Source organism: Hylobates moloch, unplaced genomic scaffold (genome assembly GCF_009828535.3).
Source record: "Hylobates moloch isolate HMO894 unplaced genomic scaffold, HMol_V3 SCAFFOLD_22, whole genome shotgun sequence".
Lineage (NCBI taxonomy): Eukaryota > Metazoa > Chordata > Mammalia > Primates > Hylobatidae > Hylobates > Hylobates moloch.
This window is the reverse complement of record NW_026652297.1, coordinates 35,199,923-35,226,077: the sequence shown is the minus strand read 5'-3', so window position 1 is coordinate 35,226,077 and position 26,155 is coordinate 35,199,923. Positions and strand designations below refer to the sequence as shown.

The window sequence follows — 26,155 nt, the reverse complement described above, 5'->3', positions numbered from 1 at the left end:
ACCCATTTTTACACATGCACACTAACAGTCACTGCGTACTGACTCTGTGGCCCTAATTATTGCCGTTGTGTAGCTGAGAAAACTGAGACACAGAGAGGTTAGGTAACTAAACCAAACTTACAAAACTAGTAAATGACAGAAAGTCTAGAATTTAAGTCTAGGCTCTATCACTTGATGTATTGTATTGCTAGGGCTGCCATAGTGAATACCACAGAGTGAGTGGCTTAAACAACAAATATTTATTTCCTCACAGTTCTAGAGGCCAGTCTAGAGGTGTCTGTAGGGTTGGTTTCTCCTGAGGTCTCTCTCTCCTTGGCTTGCAGATGGCTGCTTTGTCCTCTGTCCTCACACGGCCCTTCCTCCGTGTGTATACATACCTGGTGTCTCTTTTTCTTCTTATATGGATAGCAATCACAATGGATTAGGGCTCCACCCCTAAGGGCCCCATTTGAACTTAACCATCTCTTTAAAAATCTTATCTCCAAATATGGTTACATTTTGAGGTACTAGGAACAGAGACTTCATCATATGAATTCTGGGGGACACTATTCAGCCATCACACTTACTGACAGTGTTACCTCAGGAAAGTTACTAGACTTTCCCAGGCCTCAGTTTCTTCAACTGGAAAATAAGTGCTATTGAGAATCAAATGAGATAATTCACATAAAAATGCTTAGGAGAGCATCAGGCACACAGCATCATCACTTTACAGACGAGAAAAATAAAAATCAGTAACAGTGACTTACTCTTTCTTCATCTCCAAAGCAGAGTTCTTATTATAGAATACTACATTCCTGTACAACCTAATGCACAATCTAAGAGAATTTAATGTAATTTATAATTTTTCCTCCTCTCTTAACTCCCGCTCACAGTTCTTTTCCAACTTTATTACATGCAAGAAAGAGAAAGAAAAGCTCAAATTAATGATCAATTCTATTAATTTAGGCAGGTAGATATACTACCTATCTAAAAATTTAGGCAGGTAGATACATTATTTTCTTGAAATTGTATGTCAATTTCACTCATCCTTTCTCCTAACTTGCAAAGACAATTGGCTACACTCAAACTGTGATGACAACTCAGAAGATCAATATCTGCTGTAACTATTAGGAAAGAAAGGCAACCTAATGCTTTTTATTAACAAATTATTATTGTACTTTACATTTGCCTAGTACTTTACATACACTGTTATCTATTTAATCCTCAGCCCAATCCTGGGATATTGTTTTATTTACCTCTCCTAACAATCAGAAAGTATTATTCCTATTTTATAGCTGAGAGAATAGGAGCACCACTAAGTTAAAAAATTTTTTTCTCTTAAAGGTCACAAAGCTTGTCAATAATTGGCAGAATTATTGACAGGATTCTCAGTGACGTCTTCTAGCCTGAAGCCAAAGTTCTCCACAGCAGGCCACCATCTACCCAGCTAAGTTGCAACACCTGGTTTTCTCACTCTTCATCCCTGGCACAAATACAGCAGGTGCTCAGCAAATATGGCAGTCTGATTCGGGGGCAATCTCAACTAAGCTGCAGAATCTCTTATATGTCCTTCATATGGGGCCAAGTTTTTCTGACAACTCTGACCACCATCACCTCCCGGAATGACAGCTCTTTTAAGGCAGCAACCAATTTCCTTCTTCTCCAGAGTCTAGCACACTGGGTGCTCGTTTAAGTTCATTAAGTTCATATATTTATGGAGAATTGAGAGTTCAAGTGTATGTGTGTTGTATAATCAAACCACAGAACATTCTTCCCTTAGTGATGGCAACGAGTGCTTTTCAGCCACTACCATATAAAAACATTAACCAAAAGAAACATTTATAAAAAACCTCTATGGCCTACAACAAAGACTAGCCTTCAGGGCCTTTCCAATCCTCAAATTCTCCAATTCCATTATAGTCTACACCTGATAAGCAGTTAAACTGACCACCTTGAGTACCAATTCTGAGTACAATGCAAGCGGGTTTGTCCATGTAGACCCAATACAGTGTTTTAGTCTTGCCGTATGCTTCCAGGTAAGCAAGTTGTATGTGACGGGCAAGTTCACAGTTCCCAGAGGGAATGGCAATGGATAATAAGGTTGAGCTGAGCCATAGTGGACTTGCTCTCCTCAAGACGCTGTGTCGTAAAAATGAGCTATATTAAGATAAATCATGCTGACTTTTATTTTCCTCAAGAATACACTGCTGGCTGCTTGGATTTTTTTTTTTTTAAACTTCAAATTTGTGTTGCTGTGAACAGCTGGGCAAGTTTTTACCCTGTCATGGAAACTATCTGGCCATTTTTGCACTGTTCTGTATGCTGGGAAGGGAGGTGAGCAGAGCTTGCCAGAAAAGCGTTCTAAGCTCGGTTTCTATGCTCTCCTCTAACTTCAGGGACTTGTGAATGTCCAGTTAGTTCCTATTTGTTGCTTTTGTATATAGCATGTCGTAACCTGGCTACAACCTTCCTGGCTACCTATTTCACAGGGCTGTTGTAGGAAATTCAGAAAAAGTTTTGTGGTCCTGTTAAAAAGAGCATTCAGCAAAGAACTGAAAATGTAAAGTTAAGTATCAGCAGCATTACATTCTCTGCCTGAATTAATCTTTTCAAAGATCTTTGAGATCTGAGGCTGGCAAATTCACTAAAAAGGCAAAGAATTACTTTAAGTTATTTTTACTATATCAGGCATCCTAAAAATACTCTTTTTTGATGCCTTGATCAAGAGAGAAGAAATTTCAGAGAGAAGAGGCATACAAATGCATCTATAGTTCTACAAGTAGCCCAATTTCAGTATCAATTTATCCACTCACTATAATAAATATTAAATATATACAATATACAAAGTATTAAGCTAGATACTATAAGGATGAAGAATTATGTAAAGGATGTTCCTATATCCTCCTGTACTACAAGTACACTGTAAGATGTAACTTTTGTTTAGATTTCCTTCCCAAATAAGCAAAAGTTTCTAGTTTCCCTGGGACAAAGAAGGTGAAAGAACAAAATAATTTTTTTTATCTATTATGACTTTCTGGATTCATAGAAACATTTATTTTAGAACATTCAGGGACACTTATCTATTAGTTTCTACTGATGAGTAGCAAGAGTGACTGAACTACAGAATGGCTGTGACTTCCAAAGATAACCTGATGAACTCTGACTTGCACATGACATGGGGGGAGCAAGGAATCCACGTGTCCTTCAATTTCAATAAGAAGAGTTAAAATGTATTATCGAAGGAAGATCACAGTCGTGTGGTTTAGAAAGCAGACAGGACAGAAACGACAGGACAGAAATATTCCAAATAACTTGGAATCCAAGTCTTTTGGGTTTCCTTGAATGCCCTGCCATATTAAATCACATATGGCTCTGCAATGAAAGGAAAAGTTAAGGCCTGTCTCATGCCCCACTTCTGCCACTGACTGAGCTTGAGAAAGCAAATTCAATCTTTTAAAGTTATTCAGTGAAAGGCAGAAATGGAGTCTGGACATATAATGAAATAAGCTTATTAATGTGGGGTAGAAGACGTCTTGAGCAATTAGCCAGTGTCCTTATCCAATTAAGTTGGAAAAGAAAGCCCCAAATTTCCTTAAAGTTTTACTGGTATTAGTTTGCTAGACTGACTGTTCCAATATATAAATTCTTTGTATGTATTTACTTTTCCCCCTAGAGTTATGGCTAAACTGAATAGAACCAAATTCCTAAGATCTGCTTCTTTCACTTTTAATATCCTATTTTTCCAAAGCCACCGAGCTGATGTCCTTCAACAAATGGATTAAAGTAAATGCTGAGAACCAGCTCTTGTGTCTGAGCAGGGGGGAATGAAGGGTTTATACCCAAGGCAACTAGGGGCATACTCATGATGGTCAATATAACATTAAAGAAATCTGTAGTACATCAAATGAAATTCTGAAGTTATGGTTCTATTCAAGCTGAACCATCTTTTGGGACAGCCAATCGAAAACAAGATTGCTGTATTTGGAATTCTGACACCAAGAACGCCTAGGCAACCTCTTCACAGAAATGGAAAATAAGACTCAGCCAGCTCCATGTCCCATGGTGTAACCTCACATGCAGCACATGAACAGTTCTTAGTTATTATTATTTTTAAATGAAAAGTAGATCGACTTACATGGCTCTCTGGCAATGAACTGAGGTACAGTGTTGGGCAGAGGAGTACTGGGGTTTGGAGTCCCTACGAGTTTGTTCTTGGCCATCTTCGTGTTTGCCTTAGCAAACTCTAGTCGTAGTGTTTGCGGAATTTCAGGATCGAAGCGGATGCCCTTTGGAAACAGAGAACAAATGGAAGATGTTTTCATTTCCTTAGAGTCAAACCGGAATGGTGACAAAATAAACACACCAGTAAACCCTGGTCTATCAGGAAAAAAGGTCAGCAACCACTCTCATTCTTACTACTTACACAGGTTACATGAAAAATGACAACACAAAGTATCCCGAAAGTCAGTGGGATTTAGTTTAGTTAAAAAATGTAGTTACACAGATTTTCAACTATTCCTTTTCTTTTTACACAAAAACTTTTCAGTTTAAAATCTGAACCAGCAAATTCCTAGCACAGTTACACACTTTAATGTACAGTAATTTCAGTTACCTTTGACCCTATTCCTGCAGTTTACCTAAAATAGATTATATTCAGTAAAATAAATCACAGATACTGTGAAAGACACTAGGGCAAGACAAGTCTATTTGGAACCCTTCCACCATTCAAGAATGCCTTCATTATTAAGCATCCAATACCATGAATTCTGGACCCTACGTGTCAAAAAGATATCCCAAGAGAGTGTATTTTAAATGTGCACCCACAGGACCCACTCAGTTCCCATGTTTTCATGGTGTGGGGTCTAGAAAGGGACTGGAGTCCTGAAAATGAGTCTTCTAAGAACACAGTTGCCATTTAGTGTTCTGAATGTACACACATGGGCCTGAGGGCTCCAAAGCATCCCCTGCCCCCTCGCCACCATTCTTCCTAATGAGCTTGAAGAAAAATAAGAGCAGGCAGGACGCTGTGGCTCATGCCTGTCATCCCAGCACTTTGGGAGGCTGAGGCGAGTGGATTGCCTGAGCTCGGGAGTTCAACACTAGCCTGGGCAACACGGTGAAACCCCATCTCTACTAAAATACAAAAAAAAAATTAGCTGGGCGTCATGGCATGCACCTGTAATCCCAGTTACTTGGAATGCTGAGGCAGAACTGCTTGAGCCCGTGAGGCAGAGGGTGCAGTGAGCCAAGATCGCGCCATTGCACTCCAGCCTGGGTGACAGAGCTAGACTCTGTCTCAAAAAAAGAAATATCCACAAAAATAAGACTCTCTTACTCTAGAGACCAGGATGGACAACTCTGAACTTCACAGGCTCAGCTTCAAGTATACAAGGAAGAGCCTGTGGCTGGATGGTAATGGCATTAACAGGAAATAAGGGGGGAAGGGGAAGGAAAGAGAGGTCCTTAGGGAGGCCTAACAAAAGCCACAGAGCCCTGACCCAGAAGTCTTGGAGTGGGTGGAATGTCTTCATGAGCATGACTCACTCATTCTGAGAAGAAACCAACTGAGGGCAGTAGCAAAAGGGATGTGGAGAATACCCTTGTGCATACCTAATCAACACCAAAAAGCAAACAGATAGTGCCCGTTCTGTGAAACATAAGAACATTTTCTTTAACTGATGTTGTGTTGTTTTTTTGTTTTTTAAATTTGGGAAACCTCAATATTATTTTGCCGAAAAAGTACATAAGGAAAAACAAAAACGAAAAGCAAAGCTGCATTCTGAAGCAGGCTGGGGTGAGGTCACAAAGGACCTCACTGAGGTGGACCAACTTCCACCCTAACAAAGCTTATATTACAACGGAATAAATATTTCCAAGAATGGACCTAAGAACTGTGGTCTCTGCTGGGAGGCAAGCACAGTCCCTGGGTGTCACGTACAGGTATGCTGTGAAAGGACTTGCTCATTCGCACCACACTCCATCTGACACACATAGTAGCAACTTGCCATCAACTTCAGGACGTCCTCCCTGGCACTAAACTTGACCAACCTTCCTGTGAAGAAGCAACTTTCCTAAACCTGAGCTCACATTAACCTGAGTCCTGTGGCCCAGGCCACTGGGGATAACGTGAAGAGTATCCTGGGACCTAGTTGTGGTCTAGAGCATCTAGCCTCAGAAAATGAGGCTGCACATGTGAATTCTATGCCTCGGCTCTTTTACTGGTGTTCCAGAATCAACTGAAGCGCCACATAATGTGTTTGCCTCTTACACAACCTGGGCTGGTGGCTTGAGTCCTAAAACATGCTGAACTAAGTCTCCCCCACTCCCTGCCCTCTTCTTCATACCCCTCCCCCATTTGAACTAAAATAACATCAACATCATGTTCCAAATCAAAGTTCCAGCATCCTTATTTAAAAAAAAAAAAAAAAAAAAGCTCAGAAGTTAAAATGACCTAATTTGTTTGGCAGCTTATTCAGAGGCCGGAGGCTTAGAATACAAGCCACATTCCTCTAACATCTTTAGCAGCAATACCATATTTGGTAATCAATATCCTGCTCAGCTAAGTTTCCATCCATAGGGATTAGCCAAGCCAAAAACATTTTAAATGTTAAGGGATGATGAAGAGGAGAAAAAAGAGGGGCAGGAGAAGGGAGAACACAGAAATGAAGAGGGAAAAAAGAAAAAGAGGCAGATAGGAGGAAGAAGACGAGAAAAAAATTCCTTGTGTTTTTAATTAAAGCCTACTAAGATTCTTCTCTGGCTACAATTACTTCACATTAAATGCTGTCAGGATAAGATTACTGCCAAGTGAAAGGGTGAACCTGTATCTTTCAAAAGCAACCTTTTCCTCTCTTGCTCATAATTCACCGTTCTCACAATGAACAGAGAACCTTTCTCTTCCAAATGTAAATAGTGTCCTATTTATTACATGGACCAGAAAGGAGTTTCTGAATATTAGTATATTAATTTGAATATAAACAGTTACTTACAAGCACCCCAATCTGACTGGCTACTGGACAGCCAACAGGCTCAACCAATCCAGGTTCCATATAATCTACAGAGGCTGAATTCCCTACCAGATCTTTAAAAGGACACTGCTGAGAAACAACGTATTCTTGTTCACCCAGTATACTTAAAAGTATACCAGGGCAGTTTCATGCCAGGGAGCCAGGGAAGGCACCAGAGGAAGTGATGGAAGAGTACAAAGTTCACCAGGTGCAGTTCAGGAAAGGGCTCAGCAAATTTCTCTGTAACAGGATGCAGAAAGGGTGTTGGGGTGGGAGGGGGCAGGGGTGGGGTGGCTGAACAAGCAGACTGAAGAGAGATCACAAAGGACCTCTTATGCCATGACTGAAGACTTTGGAGTGTGTGCTCAGCTGAGCCATTAGGTTTTAAAAATGGGGGATAATATGATCAGCTTTATGTGGTAGGTCTGTGACCCTCAGATGTTAGCAGCATCAACTTGGAGGATTTGCTAGAGTTTCTGGTTCAGTAGCTCTGAGATAGAATCTGAAAATTTGGATTTGTAACAAGTTCAGGGTAATGCTGATGCTGTTTGTGCAGGGACCACATTTGAGAATCACAGTGGTTGGCGGTAATTCTAGGGATGGTAGGGAAGACAGACTCAATGAAGACACTAGAACAGATCAGATATGAAATCATTAGAGCAGCCCTGGGAAGAGAAGTTGGGATGAGATGGCTACTGCCCTCTAAGCCTTCTTCTTTGGGAAGGGTACTCAGGGGCCAATGTCTGTGTTCTATGCCGTTATTCCTCTGACCACAGCTGCCTATTTAAGGGGCAGCTGCAACCTAAAGTTACAAAACCTGTTTTCTCTTATAAGGATTTCAACCTTGAGCCTATATAGAGACACAGAAAGTGGTGTTGACCAAAGCTAAGTCACCGTAACAGCCTCTCACTAGAGAAAAAGTCTCCAAATTCCTGTCACTGAGGTCTTCAAAGCACCCTCATACCTGATAGAGTCTTGGTTATTTGGTACAATAAACAGAGTACTTCAATTCTGTTAGCTTCAGGCTCCCGGTGTTGTTACAAATGGTTCTACACTAAAGTTAGTCCATCAGTCCTTGACAATGAGTTTTAGGGAGAATGGAATGACTCATTTAGAAAAAAAATGCTTAGAAACAAACCAGAGTTATATATACATATTGAGAAAGATGTCTATGGCTAGATTAGGCTGAAAAAAAAAAAAAAAAAAAAAGGTACTCAACAATGTTTGGGGCCGGGCACGGTGGCTCACGCCTGTAATCCCAGCACTTTGGGAGGCCGAGGCGGGTGGATCACGAGGTCAGGAGATCGAGACCACGGTGAAATCCTGTCTCTACTAAAAATACAAAAAATTAGCTGGGCGCGGTGGTGGGCGCCTGTAGTCCCAGCTACTCGGGAGGCTGAGGCAGGAGAATGGCGTGAATCCGGGAGGCGGAGCTTGCAGTGAGCTGAGATAGCGCCACTGCACTCCAGCCTGGGTGACAGAGCGAGACTCCGTCTAAAAAAAAAAAAAAAGTTTGGTAGTATGGGGGTAGAGGAGACTGTATATACACGTGCATGTATACTTCTCTATCAGTGTAAGTCCAGAAAGGTTTAGAATGAGACAACCAACCAGTTAACAGCAGTCAACTTAGTGGTAGGGGTGAGAGAGAGCACAGGCTTTTGTACAATTTTGCATCATTTGAACTTTTTACAACTATGTATAATTTATAAAATCCAATACAGAATTAAAAACAAAAGGAGAGAGGTGGAATAAGGGATTTCCTGCTGGGACACAGCATTCAACCAGCTATGTTTTTAAAAACTAGTTAACTTTTAAAAAAGAACTTTATTCTGAAATAATTTCAGACTTACAGAAAAATTGCAGACATAGTATAATTCCTATATACCCTTTGCACAGATTTCTTAGATGTTAGCATTTCACATTTATCAAACACACACACACACACACACACCATGTTTCCCCTGAACTGATTAAAAGTAAGTAGCAAGCATGTTATTCTTTTACCCTTTACTTCAGTTTGATTTCCTAAAAACAAGGACATCTCTTTGTTTTCCTGATCCAAGATCTAATCCAGAATCACACATAGCACTTAGTTGTCATCACTTTAGTCTCCTGAAAGAGTTCTTCAGTCCTTACCTTTCATGAGCTTGATATTTTTGAAAACTACAAGCTATTTATTTTGTAGAGTGGCCCTCGATTTGGGTTTATCTATTTTTTTTTTTTTTTTTTTGGTTTAGATTCAGGTTACGCATTTTTTGGCAGGAAGATCAGAGATGGGTGTCCTGCACAGTGCATAATATCAAGAGGCACATTATGTCACTTTTGTCCCATTATGAGTGATATTAGCTTTGATCATTTGCCAAGTTTCTCTATTGCAAAGATGCTGTTTTCCCTTTTTAACTAGTTTCTTATAGACAGATATTTCCAGACTATATAAATGTTGTTTTTCAAAAAATCTACTAGTTTTAACACCTATTAATAATTATTACCTGAAGCAACTGTTAATATTGTAGCTGCCAAATGGTGCTTTAGTAATCTCATTGCTCCTCCCCGCTGCCACCAGACAGCGTCCTGCTCTGTCGCTCAGGCTAGAGTGCAGTGGCATGATCTCAGCGGCTTACTGCAACCTCCACCTCCTGGGTTTAAGCAATTCTCCTGCCTCAGCCTCCCGAGTAGCTGGGATTGCCTTCATTGCTCCTTTTCTATATGTGATGTATCAGCTTTCTACTCCATGGAAAAGCTCTCCCTGCTGCCCTGTTAATTATTTACATCAGTAATGACTTACAGACTTACATTTAGCTCTATGCTTTATAATTCATTACTGTCATTGTTTATTTTGCTGTTCCAAGTGTCCCAGTTGTGTACACACACATGCTCTCACATTCAGATCTACTTCTCTGCATCATATATAGTTAAAATATTTTTTTATTTTAATAAAAATATTTTAATATATTTAAAATATATTTAGATGTATTGAAGTTCATACTGATAGCTCCAATTCCAATCTAACACCACTTGGTTAATTCTATCCCTCTCCTTTGCCTATGTGTAACTCCTCTAACAGCGAGAATCCTAGCTCTCATTATCTACTATACATTTATTTATTTGCTCAACACAAAAACGCACATTAGTTTCAGAATTGCTAACCGATACCACTATAAAAAGTCTATTAACTACAACTTATATTTATTTACAGTTTTTTGTCTTTAGTCTAAATGTATGTTGCCAATATGTATATTATTTGGATTATTTGTGGGTTAGTTTCCCCACTCCCCCCACCTTCAGTGTGGTTGTGTTATTCATTTGTAATACAGTTAGAGTCATTTGTTTCTGTTTGTCTTCAATTGGGAGTCTCTCCCCATCCTTGTTGTCTCCACTTTGCCTATGCATTCATAGCAAGTAAAAACTATTCTACCATTTCAAAAGTGAAAGCTGATTCATTGACCCATTCATCTTTCTGCTAACCCACTTATGAATACATATTATAAATACTGACTTAAAAGCTGAGGATCTAGAATTCTAACTCCCCTCCCCACCTGCTTTGACTTTCTGAGATACTGAACCTCTCCAAGGAAGCCTCTAAATAAACAAAGGCTCTACCTCCTTCGGGATACAGCCACAAGTCACTTCTTTAAGAGCTTCCTATCAGATTCTGCTAGAGCCTCCTACACTCCCATTCTGATCTGTTGATCCAGTAGATCTGAGGCATATGTACTGAACTAGAGGAAACTGCCTTTTACTATAGGATAAAAATAGTAAGGTAGTAATAATATACGATTCCCTCTAGTAAGTTGAAAGACTTCTTCAATTGATTCTAACAACCTTTATACTGCCCCTTCCTCCATGGCCAACTCCAAATGAAAACTCACAGCCAATGAAACTCAAGGTCAAATTTGCTACTATCCCTCTGTAACCTTGTGGCCGGGTGCAGTGGCTCATGCCTGTAATCCCAGCACTTTGGGAGGCCGAGGCGGGCGGATCACAAGGTCGGGTGATCGAGACCAACCTGGCTAACACGGTGAAACCCCATCTCTACTAAAAATACAAAAAATTAGCCAGGAGTGGTGGCAGGCACTTGTAGTCCCAGCTACTCGGGAGGCTGGGGCTGAGGCAGGAGAACTGTGTGAACCTGGGAGGTGGAGCTTCAAGTGAGCCGAGATCACACCACTGCACTCCAGCCTGGGCGACAGAGCAAGACTCCATCTCAAACAAACAAAACAAAACAACAACAACAAAACCATTTTCTAGAGAGAGCTAAGAATAAAAGTCTTCTACTGGTTTATCTTTTTTGAGACAGAGTCTTACTCTGTCACCCGGGCTGGAGTGCAGTGGCATGATTTTGGGTCACTACAACCTCTCTGCCTTTGGGGTTCAAACAATTCTCATGCCTCAGCCTACCGAGTAGCTGGGATTATAGGTGTGCATCACCACACCCGGCTGATTTTTTAAATTTCTAGTAGAGACGGGATTTCGCCATGTTTGTCAGGCTGGTCTCGAACTCTTGACATCAAGTGATCTGCCTGCCTCAGCCTCCCAAAGTGTTGGGATTACACGCATGAGCCACAATAAAAGCCATCTACTATTTTCAAAGAGCGTTTTGGTCACAAGAAAAGGAAATATCCTGGGGACCACAAATCTTTCAACAGGAGAAAAGGAAATGAAGCAGAAAGAATTGACTTTTTTGCCTTTTTACAAGTTAAAAACATAAGTTAGGAATATAAATTGTTTCTTAAAATTGATAGCCATGTCCTTTCCATCAGAAACTAGGAAGTAAATACATACTTTAGAGAGATTCTGAGCTCTCAAATATTGGTCCAAGGTTAAAATATATTTACAGTTTTTTGAGTATTGTCAGCTTTCTCTGCCACAGACATCATAATCGGTTATATCAGAAACAGAAACTAGGCAAGGTATAGCTGAAAGTTTCCCCAGGAGTCTGTGAAAACAATTGTTACACTCAGTTGGAGCCTGAAATGACTCCATGACAGGCCACAGACAAACCCGCATCTGGGTAATCTATTACAGTGGAGAGCACAGGACTCACTGAGAGACAACAGTGTGCAGGTGAGTTAAAAATGAACCAGTAGAAGTTTTCTACCATTTATTAATATATCACTGTGTTACAAGTAAAAACTTGTGACGCTCAAACATTTTTAAAATACAAAACTATGAGTAAAGATCACAGGAATGGGAAGCTGGTAGAGAACTGGGTCAGGTTCTCTGAGAAGTAATACAGGTTTGTCTACATAAATCATGAAATTCATAATTAGTACTGAACTTTTGGGGTCATAAAGCCTAGTTCTCAGCCATGGTTAGTACTCCTCATTGCCCTTTCCCCCTACTCTTTAGGGGTATTTAGAAATGTGTGAGGGTGGCCGGGCACAGTGGCTCACGCCTGTAATCCCAGCACTTTGGGAGGCCAAGGCGGGTGGATCACGAGATCAGGAGATCGAGACCATCCTGGCTAACACGGTGAAACCCCGTCTCTACTAAAAATACAAAAAATTAGCCAGGCGTGGTGGCGGACGCCTGTAGTCCCAGATACTTGGGAGGCTGAGGCAGGAGAATGGCGTGAAATCAGGAGGTGGAGATTACAGTAAGCTGAGATCATGCCACTGCACTCCAGCCTGGGAGACACAGCGAGACTCCGTCTCAAAAAAAAATAAAAAATAAAAAAATAAAAGAAATGCGCAAGGGTATCTGAAGGCTGTTATATGACTGAATACCATACAGGCATTCATTAGGCAGGAGGCAGGAAGATAAAGTCCTAAAAGGAGCAGGATAGTCTCACACAATGTTAGAATTCTCATCCAAAATGCCAATAGGCTTCCCAACAGATGAAAAAAGATCCAGAAAAATAAATTAATGTGCCTAAATTCCCAACTAACTACTGGTAGAATCCATATCACAATCCAATTTTTTAATTCCCAATAGAGCGTGTGTGTGTGTGAGAGGACGTTACAGTTCTGTGAAGATTTTTCTTTTATAAAGACTACATTGTTTCCAGATAATAACTGAGGCTGTTGTTCAGTTTGCATTGTGATGAAACTTAGGTAGATATGGATTCCAACAGAGAATGAACAAGTGAGGGAAAGAATCCGTCAGATGTAAACCGTATTTCATACTTTTCCTAAATAAGGGCATTGCTTGCAAAGACATCAGGACTGTTAATACAACAGCCTGTGCTGCTGGGTTATTGCCCAATGAGAAACTGTATCACACCAATTATGCCTCATTCTTTTTCTTAATCCAACTACCTCCCAGTGCTTGCCCTGGCTTTACCTTAGAATAATCTCATTTAATACTCCTTTTTTCCCTTGCCTAAATCAGTCATTTGAAAGCATGTTTTCCTGTCCATTGGTAAAACAGCTATACTGCACTTGGAGAAAGAGACCCCTTTCCCAAGCCTTCCTGTGGTATACGTGGCCATGGAGCCATTAGAGGTGATGCTGGGCCATGAGTCTGGGTACAGTTCCTTGCTTGATTGCCTAACTGAACAGTCTTCCAGGAAGTGTTAGGTTACCACATATCTTGAAGTCAGTTTTGATTTTTAACCCCTTGAATTAAAAAAAAAAAACTTCATAATTGTTTCTAAACCAGATGTTCCATAAAACGCAATAAAATTTTATCCTCTTTTGAATGTTTTAGTAACAGAAAGGAGTATGTTTCCATGTCTAGACTAGAATGTTTCCACAGGTTTATCTTTGATTTCAAGCCTGTGTAACTTCTCCTCTGATAATATCTGTAACAAGTTAAGTGTTACAAAAGAATAATATTGGCCATGATAGAGAAGCCTAATCTCATCCTCATTAACCAGAGGGATAAAAAGATTTTAATATTTCCTAGTGACTAGGCCACTTCTTAAAATACAATGTACATTTGGCTTCACTTTTATTCCTTTGAATAAACTGTGGCACTCAAACTCACACCCTCCCACCACTAAGCCAAATTCCTATGGTGAAAACAATACATTGTGTTTAAGGTATGAAGTATCTGCTGCAATAACAAAATGGGGAAAACCTCATGTCTGCCCCCGAACCTAGAAGGATTAGAAAAGCAACCAGGAGAAGGTGGTCTTGGTTAATCAATCCCCTTCTACAACTGGCAAAGGTATCGAGAAAACTAGCGGTCTAGGAGTACCATCAGCTGTAGTTAATTATAGTCACAATTATAAAAGAGACATCCCAACTCAGGGTCACAATCAATTTTGTGGAACCTCCCCATGAACAAGAGGCTTACACTGTGAGAATCAGGAGCGTGGACTTAAGAGTCTGACTTCCTAGATTCAAATACTACTCCACTATTGACCTTGGATATACTGTTTAACCTTTCTGTGTCTCAGTTTCCTCTGCTGTAAACTGGGGATGAATACAGTCCATATTTCATAGCATTCATTGTAAAGATTAAATGAGATCTTGTAAACGGCCAGATTAATGCCTGACATCTGATCAACACTAATCCATATGGCCCAGTGCTTATCAGCTATGGAGCTCCTCTTCCAAATATGAACCAATGGGGTTTCTTCTCCTTTGGCTTTTTTGGAGAGGTGGTTCTATTACTTAGAAAGAGAAAGATGAGATTCATACTCTGCTCTGAGACTGCCCCAACTGGGAGAAAGCGGCAGGACACCTGAGCTGCTGTCCAGTCTGATGCTGTGTAGTTTCCTTTATTTCCCGTGTTTCCCCCACAGGGAGCTGACGTGCATCCTGCTTCTCCTGCCCCACGTCTGTTGGTTCACACAGTCTGAGTAGATCTTAGGGGCCCAGCTGGTAATTGCAGAGACTGGATTCCCTTTGTAGGAGGAACTAGACAGACATACTTCGAAGGTATCTGGAATCTCCATCTGACTTGACCATCCACCCCAGCCCAATTAATTTCTTTTCCACAACACACACTTTTTGTGTTAGCCAACCACCCCTATGTACATAACCATGCCCTAGGAGAATCTGCTTTGTATAGGATGACTATAAAGTCATGACAGGGCCTTTGAAGAAGCTATAAACGCAATCTTCAATATGTCAAGAGAATCAGAGTCAAGCAGAGTTTATTTTCCAAAGCGTCAAGAGGGCATGATTGTTTGAACTTTTGCCACTATGTTCTCAAACCATTCTGAAAAGGATGATTGAAAGACCTGGGCCCTGACAGTGATAGGAAAGGGCTGTTTCTAAGCCATACACGGTCAGTTACCCATTAAAGCAATATTTTACAGTGACACTTTGAAACAGATAATATTACATGGAAAGAAACATAGGCCAGAGTGCAGATGGTACTCTCTTACTCAGGAATCCTGATGCTCACATTTTTACACCGAGAACTCTGAAGGTGAACAGAAGGTAAAGCAGCAGGTCAACTGCTCTGGTAGGCACAAAAATATCCCTTAGAATCCTTAACGCACAAACACCAAACGTAGCTGGTGCTGCCAGCAGTCCCTTTCATTGCAGAGTCCTTACGGCCTTTTCCTCTCCTGTCTCACTGTCAGAACAATGAATAAACCCATCGGCATACATTCTTTCCCCTTTGCATCAATGTCTTTTACTCCTGCTACCTGCCAAATGAAGGCACTCAAAATGAAAGCTTAAAGGAAGCAGATCCTAGGCAATAGCTCTCAATTCAGTTAAATTTTCAACTCTGATAGAGATCTTCGGGTGATGCAGGGAAAACCTATAAACAAACTTTTAATGGTCCGTATCGGCTTAATGTTGGCCCAAGACATTCCAGTCTGATGTCGGTCACTGTCAAGTGACACCAAAGAAACTTCAGAATTTTGATGGCCAACTTCACTGACTTGGGAAATCAACAGTGGGTTTGCCTCAACAAAGCACTTCCTTGTATTTGACTAAAGCCTTATGGGTGTCACATCAAAAATTTCAGAAATGTGGCATAGAAACCATGCCCTGTCAATGTGAACATGTAAATGACTTCCAGATTATGTGATTCGTCTCTGTAAAGCTCAGATGATAGGCTTAAATCAGTGAATTTGGCACCAAAAAGAAAGAAAACAACAATAAAACCGACAAAAGAAATCACAACCTTATTCTTAAAGAAGCCAGTCTATATTACTGAAACAGGCCAGTCTAGAAAATACACACCCCTTTGGTTACATAGTGCATTGAAAAAGTAGGGGGGTTTATGTGCAAATTCATTATCAATAACAACTTTAAAAACAGCTTGTATCTCTTTTCCTAGTGATGGCAAATTGAGAGAATCACTTTCATTCATAAGGGCCACATATGTGCCCATACAGCTTCTGCCAAGTACAAAACTCAGGATTAAACTTGGAAGGGATGGGTTTTGAAATACTTACTAAATTCATATCCAATTAGTAGATGACGATATAGGTCCTTTAAAGATAAAAGGTTTTTTTTTTTTTTTAAGTCAAAGGGTTACTGGTGTTGACAAGCGTGCTGTCAGTTCTTTAAAGGACTAATTATACATAATTACACATTAATCTTCTAATTATTGAAAAAGAGATCAACCTACTTTTGCATCTAATACATATTATGCACATATCAGGCAAAATGAAACAATGGATGCATGCACGTGTGAAAGTGCTTTATGCATTCAAAGATAAGTTGAATGATTAACACTGTGTAATATAAAGTCTCAGAGAATTATTTAAAAAAAACAAGTGTGTCGGCTGGGCGCAGTGGCTCACACCTGTAATGTCAGCACTTTGGGAGGCTGGGGCAGGTGGATCACCTGAGGTCAGGAGTTCGAGACCAGCCTGACAACCATGGTGAAACCCTATCTCTACTAAAAATACAAAAATTAGCCAGACGTGGTGCTGCACGCCTGTAATCCTAGCTACTCAGGAGGCTGAGGCAGAAGAATTGCCTGAATCGTGGAGGCCGGAGGTTGCAGTGAGCCAAGATTGTGCCATTGCACTCCAGCCTGGGCAACAAGAGCGAAACTCCATCGGGGGCGGGGTGGGGGTGTCTGTGTCTACATGGAAAAGCACATGAAGAGTAAGTCCTACTTATGAGGTAGGCAGGCTAAGAGAATGCATTTAACGAGCTCTTCTTTTAGCTTCACCTTAAGTGCTTGTTTGGTCATTTGAGGACTTAACTTTCTGTATATGTTCTAAGCATCGTTCTGCAAAGTTTACTTTGAGCTTTTATTAGTGGCTGGTGCAGAAGAAAAAAAGAGGTAGGAGGAGGAGAGAAAGCAGTACTGACATAAACAAACTCTACAATTGAAAAAAAACAGTTGCCTAAACTTTCCAAAACCATTTTGAGAAGATTTCTATTTAAAGATCAGACATAGACCGCAATAGGCCTCCAAGTATATTTTCACAATCCTGTTTCTGCTCTCCAGTATTTTAGCAATGAGCCCCCCAGCCCCCAACAGGATCCAGTGAAACCTCCCACCCTGTGTGCACCCAACCAAGTTTAGATAATGTTGATGAAATGAAATACCAAGAGCAAGTAGAAAACGTGCATTTTCTTGTTTTCTTCCCCCTCCCCCAAAGATAATCACTATCTTGATCTAGCTACTAATTTTCAAACTGTACAACGTGACAACAAATTTTTAGAAAGAAAAAGCTGTATTACATTTAAAAAATACAAATAATTTTATAAGTCAATGGTTTTATATCCTTTATTTCACTAAGGATAAAAATGAGCCATTTATACCAATACATTATTTACTGGTCCTCAACATCATTTACTAATACCATTTACTAAATTAATCAATAGTGGTTAGGGGGAGATGTCACTGATGAATTTCATAAAAATACAGAAATAAGCAAAGTGGGTAAATTTGCTCCTTAACCCTATTTTTTAAAACACCTCTAACACACACCATCAAATGGCTTGCAAGCTCCTTCCAACCAAGAACTTGGGGCTTAAGGCACAAGTTAGCTGAAAAGAATGTAAACAGTCAAGTCCAAACTTAGGAAGTTCACTGCAAAGTACTTCCTGTGTTGCACAGGGAGCCAAAACAAAGTGAGGCAAAACCTATCTCGCCTCTAAACAACTGAAATCAGTGCTCTTCTCTACTCTAATGAATCCTTGAAATTAGATTACTAGTGATCTAACCAAACTGAGGCTGAATTTCTCCCCTTCTGCAAAAAGGCTTATCTATACAATAAACTCTAAGTCAGTTGGGAGGCCGAGGTGGGCACATCAACGAGGTCAGGAGTTCAAGACCAGCCTGACCAACATGGTATGGTGAAACCCCATCTCTACCAAATATATAAAAAATTAGCCAGGCGTGGTGGCGCACGCCTGTAATCCCAGCTACTCAGGAGGCTGAGGCAGGAGAATCACTTGAACCCTGGAGGCGGAGGTTGCAGTGAGCCAAGATTGCGCCATTGCACTCCAGCCTGGGTGACAGAGTGAGACTCCGTCTCAAAACAACAACAACAACAACAACAACAACAACAAACAAACCCCCTCTAAGTCAGGAATCTCACTGGCTGCTAAAGAAACATTATAATCAATGGATGTTGGGTCTTTGAAACAGAGATTCAATTAGAATTTGAAATGGAGAAAGATGTGCACAATTAAGATAGAATAAAAGGGAGCTGAGGATGTGTCTGCTCAGGTTACAATATTTTATAGGCTTGAGAATATTAAGGATAACACTGCAACTGTGTTTCCCTGATGAGCTCCAAGAAAGGAAGGATGAATAATTTTACCATTAACTATAAGTCAATGTTTAGAAATACTCCGAATCCACTGGAATTTGAGGTTCCACCAAAATTATTTCAAAAACCAGTATACAGAGGCTGGGCGTGGTGGCTCTCGCCTGTAATCCCAGCACTTTGGGAGGCGGAGGAGGGAGGATCACAAAGTCAGGAGGTCGAGACCATCCTAACACAGTGAAATCTCGTCTCTACTAAAAAATATAAAAAAATTAGCCGGGTGTGGTGGCAGGCGCCTGTAGTCCCAGCTACTCGGGAGGCTGAGGCAGGAGAATGGTGTGAACCCGGGAGGCAGAGGTTGCAGTGAGCCAAGATTGCGCCACTGCACTCCAGCCTGGGCAACACAGCAAGACTCTGTCTCAAAAAAAAAAAAGAAAAAACACCAGTATACAGAAAAAAAGAAAAAAAAAAAAAAAAAAAAAAACTGTACAGAAAAAAAGACTTTAGCCAGGCACGGTGGCTCACGCCTGTAATCCCTGCACTTTGGGAGGCCGAGATGGGCAGAACACGAGGTCAGGAGTTCCAGACCAGCCTGACCAACAGGGTGAAACCCCATCTCTACTAAAAATTCAAAAATTAGCCCAGCGTGGCGGCACGCACCTGTAATCCCAGATACTCAGGAGGCTGAGGCAGAAGTTGCAGTGAGCCACCGCACTCCAGCCTGGGCGACAGAGCGAGACTCTGTCTCAAAAAAAAAAAAAAAAAAAAAGAAAAGAAAAGAAAAGAAAAGAAAAAGAGACTTTAGGAATAAAAACCAGTCCTTTGTGAAGGTTGTCATTATCATTAATTAACAGCATTTTTACCATTATTGAATGCCAGTGGCTTTAAAAATACCCATCTCGGTCAGGCGCAATGGCTCACAGCTGTAATCCCAACACTCTGCAAAGCTGAGGTGAGAGATCACTTGAGGCCAGGAGTTTGAGGACTGCCTGGGCAACAAGAAAGACACCACTTCTACAAAACATAAAAAAATTAGCCAGGCCTGGTGGCATGTGTCTGTGGTCCCAGCTATTCAGGAGGCTGAGATGGGAGGAGCACTCAAGGCTGGGATGTCGAGGCTGTAGTGAGTCATGATGGCACCACTGCACTCCAGCCTGGGCAACAGGACAAGACACTGTCTTAACAACAAAAAATCAAAAACCAACAAAAACACCCACCATCTCATTTAATTTGATCCTCTTACCCTTTGAGGTGGCCATGATCAACAGCATAGGAAGGAAAATCGAGGCTTAAAGAAGAGCCCCCAAATCAGTAAAGTGGCAGGGCATGGATATAATCAGGTCAGCTGGATTCGGACACTCATGATTGGTTATCAAGAAGACATACTTCCATTGTTTTCTTAGCCTCAATTAACAAATTTAGTACCTTTTTACAGGTACAAACTCATTAACACTTGATGTTATGCAGAAATACATAAAACCACCCTAACATCAAATACACAGTATGTTTTTAATGTCGGTGTATTAAAATTTTTTATTTTAAGAACAGTTGCAAGTGTGTTTTCAGAATTTGGTAAACACCTCTACAGATAAATCAAGGGGACAGGGTGAAATTTTGTTAAAATCAACATTTTCCTGCTAGAGTTACCTAGGGTCATCCCTAAGCCTAAAAGCTTTTCCTCCATTCATTTTGTCACTCATTTATTGAGCATTCTAAGATGTGTGAACAGCCAGATTCTGTTTCACACCTGGTTGTTTGCCTTTTCCACAGAGGTGTATCTATCACCTGTAATCTTAAATAACCTTTTCTGCCTTCTATTCAATGTTCTTTTATTTGGACATCATTACATCTGACTTCTAAGTGAATACCTAAATTCTGTGAGACATTATACAGAAATTACTTTGTGTGGATTGTATTTTTATTCTTATTATTGAAAGTACACATAGAAATAATGCTTTTATACTTTACCTGTTTTTGTTCCTTTGTTATAAAGTAACTTGATGTGAATTCCTTTTCCATCTAAACTTATTTTCATGTCCTGTGTTTACAAATATAACTCTTTAAGTACTCTGTGTATTTATTCATTCATTTACATATGACTGATGTCTTGTGTAAGGCAAACAAAGGAGAAACCAGATTTAAAAATTCAAAATACAAGAGAACTGTTGGTCATAGGTTTATAGTCAAAAGGAAATTTTCTACCCAACTGCTTTTCTGGGGAAATTTTGAACTTTTAATTTAAAAACAATAATCCTAAAAATTAACTTGCCGCACAATGGCCAAGAAAAAAAAAACTTATATCCTTTTATGCAATGACCAGGCTACTACTCAAAGCATCACTTAGTTTTTCAAAATGTTATCTACTGAAACTTAACACTAGATTTTTAGAAGAGAAATTTGAGTCTTAAAAATATACTTCATGGTGTATTTTTCTATAAATGTTAGCTTTGTTAACAGATTTTATTATCTTTTAGATTCTAGATTAGTAATGTTCACTAAAACTTGGTTTCATTTATTCCTCCTAGTCTCATATTTATTATGTATTACATATATAATTTTTCGCATTCTATAAACATTTACTCTATTTCTTCTCCCCCACTTATTTTACATATAAAAAATTTTGACTATTTGTAATTTTCTCATTAAAATTTTTTAACACATCCATGTAATTATTAAACATCTATAAAAAGCAAAAAAAGCCTGCATTTAATTATAAAGAAAGAAAATACCTCATATTGTATATACTTGAAAGAGTACAATAATTAACTAGTATCTATCAAAATACCTTATTCAGTCTTTGAGATGGTTAAGTCCTACCCAACTCCCTAAGGTTTTAAAATGTTTTAATGCGTTCCAGTTACAGAGTAAGTCCAAGGGTTCTAGCTTTGTGGAGCAAAAGTTCAAATCCTTATGGATTATCAGGAGCATTAAGCCAGTGTGTGAAAGGGAACTCTGAAGACCCTAGTCACTGTGATGATGTGATCATTCACTAAAAGTAAAAGAGAACAAAGAAGACAGTGATTAAGCCGCCAAAATGTGCTGCCCTGCAGAACCATCAGTAATGTGGATAGTCAAGACAGTCAAGACATTAAGACTTCTTGGTTCTAAAACTGGCTTGGCATCCTAGCAGCCAAAACAAGATCTAGCAAAAAACTCACTCTGCACTTCATGTTCCACAAACACTAACTATATTTTCTATTTACATTTACAACAGAGGCAAATTAGATTCACAGCACTTTCTGAAATGTCTGAAAAACCATGGAGAAAGGGCAAGGTCAAATGAGGTATCATTTTTTAAATAGCATGAGTTTTAAAATTATGTAAGTTTTAACAAATAGATCCTCAAAAAAGGCCATAAGGAAAATTCTGAGAGCTACTTCACACAGTCATGTAATTATCTGATGGAAGTGTTTTACCTAGAGAAGAGCTGGGTGATGTTGAGATTTCTACATATACTTGTCATTGGAATATACACTGGTTTATGTGTGAGAACATGTGGTTCTTCCTCCCTAATTCTCCAGGGAAAGGATGCTACTAACATTTCCGACTACTTTTCTTTCTTTAAACTTCCTTGAGATTCTTTTTTCTTTTTTTTTCTTTTTTTTTTTTTGAGAGAGAGAATCTCACCCATTGCCCAGGCTGGAGTGCAATGGCGTGATCGCAGCTCACTGCAAGCTCCATCTCCTGGGTTCAAGCAATTCTCCTGCCTCAGCCTCCCAAGTAGCTGGGATTACAGGCACCCGCCACCATGCCCAGCTAATTTTTTTTTTTGTATTTTTAGTAGAGACGGGGTTTCGCCATGTTGGCCAGCCTGGTAAAGAGTAGGAGCATTGGATACAGACCAGGGCTGAATCCTGTTTATTTTTTTATGTTATTTATTATTTGAGATGGAGTCTTGCTCTGTCACCCAGGCTGCAATGCAGTGGTGCGATCTTGGCTCACTGCAACCTCTGCCTCCCAGGTTCAAGTGATTCTCGTGCGTGAGCCTCCTCAGTAGCTGGAATTACAGGCTACCACCATGCCTGGCTAAATTTTGTATTTTCAGTAGCGACAGGGTTTCACCATGTTGGACCAGGTTGGTCTTGAACTCCTGACCTCAGGTGATCTGCCCACCTCGGACTACCAAAGTGCTGGGCTTACAGTCGTGAGCCACCGCGCCTGGCGAGGTGCTTTTACTAGTGTTTTATTTTCTAGTTTCCTATGTAACTGCTTCATAAATTCAAATAACTTACTCTTCTTCAGGCAAAGACTGAAGACTACTTATAAATGCATCATCATTTGTTTTTTCAGAACAACTTTTAACTTACATGCTATTATAATCGTAGGGAGGTTTTATAACATCTAAAAACTGCAGGGCCACCATGAAGAGAACAGAGCCAGAACAAAGAAAATCTGGACAGATTCTAGAACTAAATAATCACACATTGGGCACTTGTTAACTAGTGCTTTCTTTCTGAATTGTACATGGGTTAGGAGTCACTTTTGGTGGTATGCCTTTCATGGCGAGTCAATTTCAACTTTTTTTGGGGGGAGTTCACTGGACACGGCTGTTTGTCAAGCTCCAAAGTGCATGTACATAGTTGAGAAAAACAGAAGGGCCCAATGGTCCCACATCACAGCGGCTTTATACTGGCACAAGCCTAGTTCCCAACCCTGTGACGTCAAATGGCTGCCTTAAAAGTCTGCAAGTCAAGAGTTAAGCAGTTATAAACAGATTTAACAGATAAACACTAGATCAGGCCCATGATCTCATCTGGCAATCCTGCATATTTCCCATGTAAAAGTCCCAGCTGGGATCTCACTAATTGGGTCTCTTTAACCCACTTTCAGCAATATGCTAAATGAAACTTAAGGAGAAAATTACAAAACTGATAAGAAACATATTGATATAGTGTCTGGTGGGGGCCAGGGGAGTTGAGATAGGCCATCTGGATGCTTATATTTGTAAAAAGTTTTGTTTGGTGGAAATAATTCACCTAACCCACAAGCTGTACAAATATTAAGATCAAAAGTCCTAACTTGCACAGGCTGTCAGGAAAACCTGTGGTACAGGAAACAGAGACTGTCTAACCAAGCCAAAATGTTTCTGTGTACCCAGTGCAGGTCTTGACTGCCCTGGTATCCCTCTATACTTAACGGTCTGTACCCGTACTTCTGGCCAAGAAAATATATTCATGGTATAGGTTTACTTACAGAGCATTTGCAAATGCCTTTGCTTGTTTTCCCTTTACCATTTCGAAGTAAATAATACCTCCATCTCACAAATGAGAAACTTGGTATAGAACTAATGAATTCATTATATCTAATTGTAAAGAACCTTGGTAGTTGGAAAGCTCAAACTATTTAGTATAACAAATTATGTACAAGGCTGTAATCACTGTGATATTTATAAATAACTGTAGTGTTTATCTGAATGCCAGGAATTTATGGAAATGAAAATAGGGCTAAGTTTTCCTCATCATATCAGCTGTTTTTTCAACATCTGACACTATCAAGTCTTTTCTCAGCATATTTTCTTACAAATTGAAGTTTTCTAAAATTCTCTCTTAACTGCAAATACTATTGAATCAAAATTTTTCAATAGTCAAGAAATAATTTAATTATCTTATATATTTTTAGTTTACATACAGTTTTTCCATTTATTATTAAGGTTTCTTTGCAATGGAAGTCTGAGTGGCAGCCATTTTACCTCTTTTAAACAAAACTGCTTTTCAACTCTTTATTCCAAAATCTATTTAGACCTTGAGAAAATACCTTTCCTTCAAGTTCTGTCTTATTAAAAGAGTAATACGAGGGTTGAGTTTCTCCCCCTTCTGTTATTTATTAACAGGTAAAATAAACGCAGTTCCATTACTCAGAACTGTCACAGAAATGTTACTTGTCCCTGCTAAAAGAAACATTTTAAGTCATGTGAAATTCCTACAGAAATCAAATCTACTATTAAAATCAGTTAAAAAGCATTTAGCAAGAATCCACGATCGCTTCATATCTACTAGATGGTTATAATTTAAAAAACAGGAAGTTTTGAATGCAAAATGGCGCAACCACTATGGAAAAAATTACAAACCAAAGTAAACAAAAAGCTAACATATGATCACCACATGACCCAGAAATTCTACTCCTATGTATAACCAAAGGAATTAACAGATTCAGATACTTACACATCAGTGTTCATTGCAGCCTTATTCACAATAGCCAAAACATGGAAACAATCTAAGTGTCCATCAACAAATGAATGGATACACAAAATGTACACATCCATATAATACAATTTTATTTAGCTATAAAAAGGAATTTGATTCTGGTAAATGCCACAGCATGGATGAATCTCAAAAATGTTATGCTAAGAAAGAAGAGCCAGAAGCAAAAAGACAAATATTTCATTATTTAGAATAGGCAAATTCACAGAGAAAGCAAGCAGATTAGAGATTACCGGGGGCTGGGGAAAAGGGAGAATGGGGAGGTATTTACTGCATTAATGGCTACAGAGTTTCTGCTTGGGTTGATGAAAATGTTTGGAAATAGTGGTAATGATTGAACAACATGGTGAATGTAATTAATGCCAAGAAAGAGTACATTTAAAAGTCATTAAAATAGCAAAATTTTAAATATATTTTACCGTAATTTAAAAAAATAATGTAATATACCAAAAGCCATTGAATTATTTTAAATGGGTGAATCATATGCAAATTACATCTCAAGAGCTATCTGGAAGAAAAACAACACTGAACTTGGAGGTTCACTGATAATTAGAGATTACTTAGATTAATGAGTATAGTTTGAGAGTAAAGCAAATTACTACACTAGCCTAAGCAATTTTGGTTGGGAAGGCAATTTGTAGTGATGTACAGACTTCTCTAGTTCTCGTGTAACATAATACAATCTAAGATAAAACCTAGCCTAATAACAACTATCCAAAATCAGGGAAGGAAGGATAGCAAATGAATGGCACATATACTAAAGAGTCCAAAACTTTTTAAAGTAATGACCAATTTCCAAACACCAGTAAGACAAAACAATGCCATAACAGGTCATTACAGAGATCTCTAGGTTAGCAGACTACAAATCATTCTTATTTACAAAAACAAGATTCCTACTAGACAATAATGACAATTTGAGGTCCTCACAGTTGCTGGAAATAGCTAGATGGTTTACTCCACATCTGTTGGGGATCTTTACCCTTCAACATGCTCTGCTTCCTGTGTTCCTTTTAAAAATTTCCACAAATCAGAATTTTTCCTAAATCTAGCTAACTCCCTATATTAGTGCATTTGATTTACTTTCCAAAATTATAAACAAGTCCTAAAAATAATTTGATACTTAAGATTTTCAGTGCCCCCTTCCTTTAGCTTGGAAATTCAAAACAGGTACAGAAATTACAAAGTGAGTTAAAGAATAGGTCAGATATTTTGCTGTCAGGTTAAAGAATGGAGGGGGGTTTTAATGATGTGGATTAATGAGACCAAAGACAACCTGAAAAAAATTCTGGGTTTGGGTTATTCTTTGCCTAACGTGGGACTTTTTGCTATAGAAACAAAATGCACTGTATTTAACTTTAGAAGGTTTAATTCCCTGATAAAAGTTC

At 39.4% G+C, this 26,155-nt stretch overlaps 1 protein-coding gene across 8 annotated transcripts in view; it reads right to left on the bottom strand.

Moving 5' to 3' along the window:
* The window catches only part of RBPMS (RNA binding protein, mRNA processing factor), a 182,945-nt gene that overhangs the window by 63,366 nt on the left and 93,424 nt on the right, over positions 1–26,155 (bottom strand). For all 8 annotated transcript variants that reach the window (XR_004246247.2, XR_004246249.2, XM_032144480.2 and 5 more), the window contains one exon: positions 4,115–4,265. Coding sequence is in view for 6 of the 8 variants with exons in the window: in XM_032144480.2 (XP_032000371.1) it covers positions 4,115–4,265 (151 nt within the window). In the remaining 2 variants the exon portion in view is untranslated. The remainder of the gene's footprint in view (positions 1–4,114; positions 4,266–26,155) is intronic.